Source organism: Musca domestica, unplaced genomic scaffold (genome assembly GCF_030504385.1).
Source record: "Musca domestica strain aabys unplaced genomic scaffold, Musca_domestica.polishedcontigs.V.1.1 37, whole genome shotgun sequence".
Classification (NCBI taxonomy): Eukaryota; Metazoa; Arthropoda; class Insecta; order Diptera; family Muscidae; genus Musca; species Musca domestica.
This window is the reverse complement of record NW_026712321.1, coordinates 5,273,043-5,285,512: the sequence shown is the minus strand read 5'-3', so window position 1 is coordinate 5,285,512 and position 12,470 is coordinate 5,273,043. Positions and strand designations below refer to the sequence as shown.

The 12,470-nt window shown below is 32.4% G+C and overlaps 1 protein-coding gene across 5 annotated transcripts in view; it reads right to left on the bottom strand.

The window, feature by feature from the left end:
• LOC101892294 (membrane-associated guanylate kinase, WW and PDZ domain-containing protein 1) overlaps nt 1-12,470 on the bottom strand; it is a 71,362-nt gene that overhangs the window by 11,765 nt on the left and 47,127 nt on the right. The window contains exon 1 of one of the 5 annotated variants that reach the window (XM_011296673.3): nt 1,066-1,302. The exons of the other annotated variants lie outside the window; for them this stretch is intronic. Within the exon in view, the coding sequence (XP_011294975.2) occupies nt 1,066-1,078 (13 nt within the window). The 5' untranslated portion in view covers nt 1,079-1,302. Of the gene's footprint in view, nt 1-1,065; nt 1,303-12,470 lie in introns of those variants that run through there. 5 annotated transcript variants of the gene reach the window in all.

Below are 12,470 nucleotides of genomic sequence, written 5' to 3'. Positions count from 1 at the left end.
CAATTTTTTAAATATGTCAAGTATTTTTTGTTTTTGATTTTTTTTAAATTGCAAGCTTTTTTGAATTTTTTTTCTTTTTTTTTCCATGTATTTTTAATTTTTTTTAAATACCATGTATTTATAATTTTTTTCTTTAAGAAATTTCACGAAGATTTAATTTTAGATTTTTTTCTTTTAAAAATTCTACACAATTTTAGTTTTTGATTTTTTTCCTTTTAAAAAGTCTGCGAATTTTTAACTTTTGAATATTTTTTTTTAAATTTTCAAATTTTATTTTTTTTTCTTTTTTCAAAAAAATTTTAATTTTTAATTTTTTTCTTTTAAAAATTCTACGCATTTTTAATTTTTGAATATTTTTTTTTAAATTTTTATTTTTTTTTATAAAAAAAATTAATTTTTGAATTTTTATTTAAAAATTTTACGCATTTTTAATTTTTGATTTTTTTTAATTTTTCAATTTTTGATTTTTTTCTTTTAAAAATTCTATGCATATTTAATTTTTCAATATTTTTTTTTAATTTTCATTTTTTTATTTTAAAAATTCCACGCATTTTTAATTTTTTTAATTTTCTTTAAAAAATTCCACGCATTTTTATTTTTTTAATTTTCTTTAAAAAATTCAACGCATTTTTAATTTTTTTTTTAAATTCCACGCATTTTCAATTTTAGAGTTCTTTCTTTCTAGAATTTTACGCATTTTTCATTTTTGAGAATTTATTTTTTGTTTTCAATCCATGTTATTTCAAAAAAACACTTTTTTAATTTTTTTAAAATTTTCCCTAAAGAATCCAAGTTGCTCAATTTTTGAACATTTATTCCTTTAAAAAATCCCCATGTATTTTATTTTTTAAAAAAATTATTCTTTTAAAAAATCCAAGCATTTCAATTCTTTTAAAATTTATTCTCTTGAAAAATCCAAACCTTTCAATTTTTAAAAATTTATTCTTTTTTAAAAACCACGTTTTCGTTTAATTTTTGAAATGTATTTTTTTAGAAAATCCACGTTTTTTAATTATCACGTTTCTTTATTATTCTTTAAAAAAATCAAAATTTAAAAATACCCACCTATTATTATCATTATTGCCCTTGTGTATTGTGAGGATAATTTCTCTCTCTCTCTCTCTCTCAATTTCTTTAGTATGTATTTCCGCTTTCACTTGTTAACATAAAACAACTGTTCATTTGAATATGACAGTCTCTTGCAAAACAATTAGACTCAGTTATTTAAGCCCTCTTACTCTCTTCTCTTTAATGTAAATTCCTTTATCGTTCACTGAAGTAAAATATGTATTTCATATTTTTATTTCACAATTATTTTTTTTTTTTATAAGAAAAAAACACTTGAATTTGCTCTCTTTTGAATTTTTATGAGCAGGTAGGTATTTTCTTCAAAACAATGGTACTAATAATCCGTTTTTTTTCTTCACAATTCAAGCTGATCTTTGTCTTACAAGGGTTCTTATGGAAATGCCAAAGAGTATGGTTGTGTGTTTGCTTCATCCCCGTTGTGAGAGATTTAACAATCCTTAACAAGAGAAGAGAGTAGAGATAACAATAATAAGGAGAAGGGATCATAACGCACCATGAATGGCAATCAGACCAAAACAAAAACAAAACAAGGTTGCCAGATCGCTGCTGCTGCTGATGTTGATGATGGTAACGATTGCATGAATCATATATAGAAATATGTCCACGCAAAGAGAACCAGCTACAAAAAAGGAAACAACAACAAGATAAAATTCTAAAGAAAGTGTGTAAAATAAACACACACACAATCAATGTTTACAAAAATGGTTTACAAAATATGGAAACCAGTTTTAAGCCATTCCTAAAAAAATAATAAGAAAAAAAAAAACAATAAAAACAAAGCAAAAGAAGAACACACAGATAAACCCATAAATCATTGGGGTTAAGAAAGAAAACTAATCACAAGTGAGGAATTTTATCTCAACTTCATCGCAGAAAAAGGAATGTGTTTTTTTTGTACAAGAGGATTGGATGGATCATTTGTGGTGGTGGTGCGTCATGGCAAAGGAATGTTTGTTGGCGTATCCTCACAGGAGAGATAATGAAAAATGAGTGTAAATATTTGTGTCTAGACAAATTAAATAGTTTTATCGAAAATATATGAACCCTTTTAATAGATTAAAAAAAAAAACAGAAAATATTTCCTAATCTTATTTTCTTGTTAAAAAAAACACCTAATTTATTTTTGAAAAGATGACACTTTTTCCAAATCATTCCGAAGTTTCGTATTCACTATCCAATAGTCAGTCTGGGTTGTGGGAAATTTCAAGTGGGTATGGTTGTTGTTACTTTTCGATAACCTCTACTGCTGCTGGTGGTATTAACCCACAAAACTACTGACCACCAAACTACTACATTTTTTTAGCAATTCATTTGATTAGATGAAGCCTATACCTCCACCACACCTCCCCATAATTGCTACTACCCCTAGTTGCTTTAACTAAATTCAAAACCCGATTTTGCATTAATGCTACATCTGTTTTCCATTTGCATTTGCTTAAAATGTGACGATGATGATATGTTGTAAATGAAAAAAAGTTGTGAATTCATTTTATTTAGTTGTCAACTGGTGGTTTATTTCTAGGGTAACATGATAGTTTTAGATGAGACTCAATCAGGCTGGGAAGGCCAAACTAAGTGGAGGTTTGTTTTTCCAATTGTGTCTGGTTTTGGGTTTAGCAAGGCCTTTACAGTAAAACGTTAAGTGACTTAAGTCAGGTCTATTGGGTTCCAAAAGACCTTACAAAAAAAGGTTAATCATAAGTCGACCTATACACCCCTAATGCGCTGCTGTAAAGAATTTTCAAGATTTTAAAAATTACCTGTCATTCCATCAACCCAAAATCAACTTCCGAGCTATTGTGTTGTTATAATAAGTCGACCTACACTACCCTAATGTTTTGCTGTAAAGAATTTTTAAGAGTTTTGAAATATATGCCATTTCCAACTTAACACTAGTCCGATTAAAATCGATTTTGAGTTTCCAGGTTTCGATGATGAAATTCAGTTTTGTGATAGCTTATAACTTTTTCCAGCAAAAAAGTAAAAAAAAAAATTGTTTAATTTCCCAAAAAATCGTTAAATTTCCAAAAAAATCGATTAGTCAAAATTTACGCCAGTAGAGTTTTTTCTGTTTTTTTTTTTTTTTGAACAGCTTCTAACATTTTCAAGCATAAGAATTAAAAAATAATCATTTAATTTCTAAAAAACGATTGGTCAAAATTCGACCTATATATCTCTCATATATCTCTCATTTTAGATTTTTACTATGTCCAAAAAACAACTAAACGTCGATCTCAATATACCACAGTCTTCGGTTTATACCAAAGGCCACAAAAGTCGCCAGAAAAGGCGTTCTAGATATCCGTAATCAAAAAGGCGATTAAACAAATAAGGAGATCATTCAAAAGTAGGCCTACACATCCGCAATCCAAAAAAGTGATTTATCAAAAGTCGACCAACATATCCCTAATTTATTTTTGTATGGTTATTTCGCTTTACACATTTTCAGATGTCCTGTAAACAAGCAAAAAATCACCTAAAAGTTGATCTACTACATATCCGCATTGTGCTCCGCAACAATCATGGTAGAAGAATGCAGGTAGATGCATCAATGCTTGAGATCAATATTCCCAATTTTTTTTAAAAAAAAAATGTAAAATGTTTTATCAAAAATAATTAGATTTTTATATGTTTTCTTATGCGACGTCAATCTGAGGTTGTTATGATATTCATTTTTCAACAGATTTCATAAAAATGTCAATATTTTAATTTTTTAATTACTCAAAAGTCGACCTACATATCACTAAATCAAAAAAGCGATCATAATTTAAAGTCAGCCTATACATCACCAATTAAAAAAGTGCATAATCAAAAGTCGACCAACATATCCCTAGTTTACTCCTGTACAAAGACCTAAAATGGTAAAGACTAGACAAAATGCATTCTGAGCAAATGGTACTACCTTGAATAACAGCTCATGACAGAGGCATGTAAATATAAAAAACACAATTATAGGAAAGAATGACAAATAGAAGTTTGGATAATCCAAAATATTGGTTTTTAAAATTCTATTCCAGATACCTTCCCAAATAATTACACACTGCCTTAGCGGTTTAAATTGCTTAACATTGGTAACTATGTTGTTACGATATCATAACATAGGTATTTTTCACAGGGTTGCCATATTTTGACTCTGTCTTGTCCCATCTTTATACTTCTATGTCTTTGTCCTGCATAGTTACATTGGTTTACACATTTTCAGACATGTCCTATAAACAATCTAAAAATCACCTAAAAGTCGATCTACATATATCCCTATTATGCTCCGGAACAATCTTCTGATTAGACTTTTTGAACCACTTCCTACAAAGAAACAAAAGTCGCCATAAAAGGCGTTTACTCAAAAGTCGACCTACATAACCCTAACCAAAAAGGCGGTTAGGCAAGCATCGGTCTACATATCACTGATTCAAATAGGAGAGCAATCAAAAGTCGATTTACACATCCCTAATTAAAAAATGGAGATCAATCAAAAGTCGACCTACATATCCCTAATTTACTACTGAACAGTCTCTTCCGTTTAGACTGTTTTGTCACTTCCTGTAAATCTCTTAATTTTTTAGAATTCAACGTTTCTTAGGCCTTATCTTGAACAAATTTCAGTTTTTTCTTGTTTTAAGAAATAAACCTCCGCAATGATCGTTTTATTTGTAATGTAAATATGGATACTAAGCTTAAGGTTTAAATTTTATGTCAAAAAAAAATCACAATAAAACATCACTGCTTACATTGGCACAAGGGTGGTTATTTATTGTTCAAAAACAAAAATTAATTTTCTTTGCACCTGTTCCACTTTTATTTAAGGTAAATCAACAATTATTTACATTATATCGTCAAAGAATTAATCAGTGCAATCATATGTTTAATTTTTTTCTAAATTATACTTTTGACCCTATCTCACTGTCAAAATGTATGTAGAACTATTTGCAGGGTTAGAGGATTTCAAGAGGATTTTATTTGAAGTATAAATAATGGAAATGGCAATTTTAATTCAAATCCAGTGGGTTAACCCATTTATATGTAAACGTACATTTAACCTCTATTTTATTCAAATAATCCCCTTGGATGAATACATTTCAAATTTAAACACTAACGATAATCTTTAAGTTTATTGTGTCATTTTAAATAATTCCACTGTCACTTGACATTTCAAATGTAAACGTGCAATGTTAAGCCTAAAAGTTAAAAATGTATATTGTTTGTATCGACATTATTTAAATATTTTACCCTCTTTCTTTGAAATAACCCCATTGATCTTTACATTTCTAATGTAAGCACTTACGTTAATCATTCCGTTTTTATAACCCCAATGTAAACGTGCAACATCAACCCTAAAGGTTAAACGTTGCTGTTGTTTAAACCCATGCGATCGTTTTTTTATTAATAACCCAATTGATCTTTACATTCCTAACCTGAATACTGACGTTAAATCATTCCGTTTTAAATAAACTCACTGCCTTTGGTTGCTTCAAAAGTTCTAATGTAAACGTGCAACCTAAACTCTTAAGGTTGAACATTCCTGTTGTTTGTTTGTTTCCATTGATGCTTTTGTTGTTATTGTCTCCATAAACCACCAAATAAATGTCAATTCACTCACATTTAAGCACCGTTAAGCATTCATTACTACGACGAACGCATGCCGATTGTCTGTCTGTCTGTCGTCTTCTTTCTCTGTCTCTTTGGATTGTTGTCTCCATTACTGTTACAATTAACCACAAATCAAGAGCGAGAGCAGCTCGTGTCTCATGTAAAATTGAATGCATTTCTAAACAACAGCAATAGCAACAACAAAACAATGCAACTGTGGTAAAGTCATTAACATGTGTGTTCTCCTATAGATTTCATTAACTCCCCTTACCCCCGTCTCCGCCACAACACCCATCCATATTGGCCATCACCTTCTTTTGTTTGTTTTCATCTCGTTTTCATGACATACCACCACAACCCACTTAATTATAAAGGTAAACAAACAATCGGTTGTTACGAACAACGACGACTACGATACATAACGGACAGTACCCCACTAACAACATGAGTAGGAGAATTGGGGAGATTAACTAAAATCGTGGGGAGAGAGAGAGATCTATTGTTACGGTTATTTAAATTAGTTTAACACACACAACAACACCGCTAATGACCGACCTCTCGTCTAGTTAAAAGAGATAGCAACTAAATAACACACACTGAGAGCTGCTTGACACATTTATCTCACATCTAATCCCAAATGGAGGGGGAGGGGTGGGGGTTTTCTTTATGGGTTATTAACTCCCTCTCACACCACTACCACCATTACTACTAACACTACTCGTAAAACAAAAACAATGTTAACGGCCGTTTTCATTGTTGTTATTATGTTTTTGATTTGAAATTTATGAATGGACAATTAATGCAGTTTTTGTTGTTGTAGTTGTTGTTACTATTTGTAAAGTGATTCACAGAGACCTTGTTTGTGTTTGATTTCGTTTGTTGTTGTTTTTTGCTTCTTGTGCCAAAAACAAGTGGGGCCAAGGTGTAAAATGATCTCTTCTACACAAAACATTTGTGGGATAATTATGATGATTAATTTAATAACATTTAGGTGGTGTGAGAGAAAAATAAAACAAACGACAAAGAAGAAGACAATGAGAAGGCGTTAATTTTGGTAAATTCATCGCATTTAGTAGGTGGGGGCCTATTTCATTTATTTTATAGATTTAATTGTAGGTAAAGGGTAAAATAAAGCAAAACCGGAAAAAATGGAAAAAATCGAATCGACAAAATTATTATCTAAGTGAAAATTATTATTTTATTTTATTAATTTTTAAAAATTCTAAATTTTTTATTTCTTGAAAAATATTATTTTTAGTGTTTTGAATATTTCTAATTAATCTCATTGGTATATAATAAATTGATTTCCCCATATTTGCTTTGGAAATACCAAATAAAACGAATTGAGTTTCTGTGTTCTGGCTGTTACCAAATGCATTCGTTTCTATTTTTAGAATTCAATTCTTATCCAAAACATATTTGGAAATGAAGTTGTTTGACTTTGGATTGCCAGTGCCTGGCGTTGGCTGCTCTCTTTTTTTTTTTTTTTTTGGTAATTCAAATGAACATATCGAGTTGTTTTGTTTTGAACACAGAAATTGGAATAAAAAATTACAAAATCAGTTTCTAATTAACAAAAAATGGGGAACTGAAGTAAATCAACAACCACAACAATACCAAGAACACTACTCATACAATATTTGTTAACAATGAATATTTAGAACTGTTTTTGGCTTCCGATCCACTTGTGTGAATGATGGCTGCCGAGAGTAGAGGGCAGGGGTTACATAGCCTTTGCATTGCAATTGTATTCTAAAATAAATACCAAGAAATATAAACCATTTTTTTTTCAAAATCAATAAAATTTCCAAACAATTGTTTTTCTTTTCTGTCAGTTCGAATTGGTGTTTGCTTGTAGATTTTGTAGGAGGATGGGAGGGGAGAGGAGGGATTTATTGTTGATGACCATGCAGCAGTATTTTGTGTGTACTATTTGAGCGTATTTATTTGTTGTTGGGGAAAGTAAGCCCTCTTCCACATTTTTGGACATTTTCGGAATAAGATTCCTCGGAATCCATGCATTTTAGGGATATAGTGTCTTCGGCAATATTGCAGGCAATAATACGAGGTATATGTTCGCCAAGAAATTTAACCCCCCATCGAGAAACCAAAGGGGTCTTTTAGGCCATTTTTGCGAATTATGGCTAAAAACTACCTTTAAACGGCGTCGTAGCAAGTCAAAATATTCCTCAAAATTATTTGTCATAAAATTTTACTATGGGTCCCACAAGACGTCAAGAGTCTAAATCTCACCCGGAGTGCTTTAACGATAGCCACTTGTGGTTTTCCAGCCAAATATAAAGAAATCTCGCTATAGCGCTTGAATTCCATCACGAATAATATTTTCTCTGGAAAATTCTCACCAAAATGCTTTTGTACGCTTGTAGACAATATAATGAGCTATCACTGGACTAATTTTCACAGCTGTCGGACGAGTTGCTTAGAAATGACAGCAGTCTGAAGTTGGTTGCAGTTTTTTCATCTCACCCTGTATGTGGGTGCTATATCCAAATCTGAACCGATCTCGATAACATTTGGCAAAGGTATTTCTGAGCTAAATTTGATATATTTCCCCAAATATCGTTGTTATGCAGGGCATATTACGGCTGTGGAGGACAAAAATAACAAGTCGGATAAATAATATATATGGGAGCTATAGCTATATCTGAACTGATTTCGATCAAATTTGACACACTTGTTTCTAGACTCAATTTGGTCGTAAGTGCCAAATTTCATTCCATTTGGACTAATTTTACACCTTTGGGGCACAATAAAAGGCAAATGGGACGAAGATGTATATGGGAGCTCTATCCATATCTGAACCGATCTTGATAAAATTTAGCAGAGGTATTTCTGGGCTGTATTTGATATCTACTACCAAACATCATTCTTATGGAGTGCATATTACGGCTGAGGAGGACAAATATAACAAATCGGATGAACAATATATATGGGAGCTATAGCTATATCTGAACCGATTTCTATCAAATTTGACACACTTGTTTCCAGACTCAATTTGGGCGTAAGTGCCAAATTTCATTCCATTTCGACTAATTTTATACGTTTGGTGCCCAATAAAAGAAAAATCGAACGACGATATATATGGGAGCTATATCCAAATCTGTACCGATCTCGATAAAATTTGGCAAAGCTATTCCTGAGCTGTATTTGATATCTGCTACCAAATATCATTCTTATGGAGTGCATATTACGGCTGTGGAGGACAAGTATAAAAAATCGGATGTACAATATATATGGGAGCTATAGCTATATCTGAACCGATTTCAATCAATTTTGACACACTTGTTTCTAGACTGAATTTGATCGTAAGTGCCAAATTCCATCCCATTTCGACTACTTTTACACGTTTGGCGCCCAATAAAAGAAAAATCGGACGAAGATATATATGGGAGCTATATCCAAATCTGAACCGATCTCGATAATATTTTGCAAAAGTATTTCTGAGCTGTATTTGATATCTGGTACCAAATATCATTCTTATGGGGTGCATATTACGGCTGTGGAGGACAAATATAACAAATCGGATGAACAATATATATGGGAGCTATAGCTATATCTGAAGCGATTCTCACCAAATTTGACACACTTGTTTCTAGACTCAATTTGATCGTAAGTACCGAATTCCATACCATTTCGACTAATTTTACAAGTTTGGTGGACAATAAAAGGCAAATCGGACGAAGATATATATGGGAGCTATATCCAAATCTGAACCGATCTCGATAAAATTTGGCAAAGGTATTTCTGAGCTGTATTTGATATCTGCTACCAAATATCATTCCTATGGAGTGCATATTACGGCTGTGGAGGACAAGTATAACAAATCGGATGTACAATATATATGGGAGCTATAGCTATATCTGAACCGATTTCAATCAAATTTGACACACTTGTTTCTAGATTGAATTTGATCATAAGTACCGAATTCCATACCATTTCGACTAATTTTACACGTTTGGTGCCCAATAAAAGGCAAATCGAACGAAGATATATATGGGAGCTATATCCAAATCTGAACCGATCTCGATAAAATTTCGCAAAGGTATTTCTGAGCTGTATTTGATATATTTCCTCGAATATCGTTGTTACGCAGGGCATATTACGGCTGTGGAGGACAAATATAACAAATCGGATGAACAATATATATGGGAGCTATAGCTATATCTGAACCGATTTCGATCAAATTTGACACACTTGTTTCTAAACCGAATTTGATCGTAAGTGCCAAATTTCATTCCATTTGGACTAATTTTACCGGTTCGGTGCTCAAAAAAAGGCAAATCGGACGAAGATATATATGGGAGCTATATCTGAATCTGAACCGATTTCGATAAAATTTTGTAAAGGTATTTCTGAGCTGTATTTGATATCTGGTACCAAATATCATTCTTATGGGATGCATATTACGGCTGTGGAGGACAAAAATAACAAATCGGATGTACAATATATATGGGAGCTATAGCTATATCTGAACCGATTTCAATCAAATTTGACACACTTGTTTCTAGACTGAATTTGATCATAAGTACCGAATTCCATACCATTTCGACTAATTTTACACGTTTGGTGCCCAATAAAGGCAAATCGGACGAAGATATATATGGGAGCTCTATCCAAATCTGAACCGATCTCGACAAAATTTGGCAAAGGTATTTCAGAGCTGTATTTGATATATTTCCCCAAATATCGTTGTTACGGAGGGCATATTACGGCTGCAGAGGACAAAAATAACAAATCGGATGAAAGGTATATATGGGAGCTATAGCTATATCTGAAGCGATTTCGATCAAATTTGACACACTTGTTTCTAGACTGAATTTAATCGTAAGTACCAAATTCCATCCCAATTGGGCTGATATTATCCGTTTGGTGCACAATAAAAAGCAAATCGGACGAAGATATGAATGGGAGGCACATCTAAATTTCGACAGATTATCTCCAATTTTAATAGGGTTCATCCTTGGGCCCAACAAATTATTTGTGCAAAATTTCTTCTGAATCGGGCAATAAATGCTACCTGTACATTGTTTACAAAAATACATGGGGAGCCGGGCAGACGGACGCACTGACGGACATACATAAATCGACTTAGAATGTGATTCTATGCAGATCATCAAAATGAACTATGGGCCCGTATCGTTTCCTGTTACAAACAAATGCCCAAAGACGTAATATCCTGACCACCTTGTGGTGTAGGGTATAAAAAGTGGAAGATGAGGGAACTTGCCACCTCTATTTGGGTTACTTTGCGATGTAAATTTTCAAAGAGGCCGATTCATGTGTTTTCTATTGTTTTAGCTCATTATTTGAAAAAAAATAATTTTATGGTTTTTTAAAAAAAAATTATTCTTTTTTTTTTTTTTGAGTGCAAGTCTGAGAATGGGAAATTCTGGGAATCAGGAAGTATTTGCACCTACTAGATGTGGAAACAAAAGTTCTGCCCAACAACTAGTTGATTACATATTGTAAAGGTTGTTGTTGTTTTTGTTATTTGCATTTCCACCGTATCCAAGTTTTCCCAGTAGCTCCTCCATCTTCCTGTTGCTCGGGTGGATGGATGGATGGCTGGCTGGATGGATGGATATCTTTCATGTCAAAAACAATTAGAAAAAAGATAACTGAAAAGCAGAAACTTTTTCAAAAACCAGCAGAAAATTCATTTATGCTGTCGATGCGCTGCAGAGCCAAGATAATCATTATGTTCTCTTGTTCCTGTTACACCCTCCTATCTACTTCTTTACAACAATTATGATTGGGACAGACAGACAGTCAGAGAAGATAAAAGCCTGACATGCATGATATGTGTGGTGGCAAAAATATTGGGGAGGATAGCAGCTATTGGCCAAGCTGAGATTTGGTTCGGAAGTTTTTGCAAAAAAAAAAAAAGAAATAAATAAAAAAGAATGAATTTTTTTTCAAATAAAAAAGCAGTAAGTTGGGCCGGGCCGAACTTTAAATACCCTCCACCATTTGAAACGAATTTGGAAATTTTCAAAAAAATAAAATCCGTTAAAATTTCTGTGAAAATCTTAAAAATATCGAATATAGTCGTTATATTAGGGTCTATACGAAAACGTGGATCTGCATAGGCAACTTTTGTCATAAGCCATTACGAAATTAAAATACGAAACTTGAAAAAAAATCGATGAAAAATGAATCTAAAATCATCAAAATACCAAATATAGGGAGGTGCTGTTATATCGAGGCTACACGAGGACCTGGGCCTGCATAGATAATTTTCTGTCACAGGCTGTAGTACCCATTCTAAATTTCAAAGACGAAATTTCAAACAATTTCGGTGAATATTGTACCTAAAATCGTCAAAATACCGAATATAGGGAGGTACTGGTATATATGGGACCTATACGAAGACCTGGACCTACATGGACAATTTTCTGTCATAGGCTGTAGTGCCCATTACGAATTCTAAATTTGAAACCATTCCGGTGAATAATGTCCCTAAAATCGTCAAAATATCGATTATGGGGGGGGTGTACCCTTGTATGTGGGCTATACGATATCGGGGACATTTATCTTCCAAGGGGTTAAGTGCTTCAAAAGAACTTCTAGTATGGATTTTTAGACAATTCCATTGAAAAATGTGGTTAAACACCATAAAAACATCGAATATAGGGAGGTACCGTTATATGAGGGATATACGATATCGTGGACAATACTCTTCTAGGGGGTTCAGACAATTTCATTGAAAAATTTGGGGCTTAACTCTAGTTTAGTAAAAACACTTCAATTTTTTCGAAACTTTTTCCAGTGGT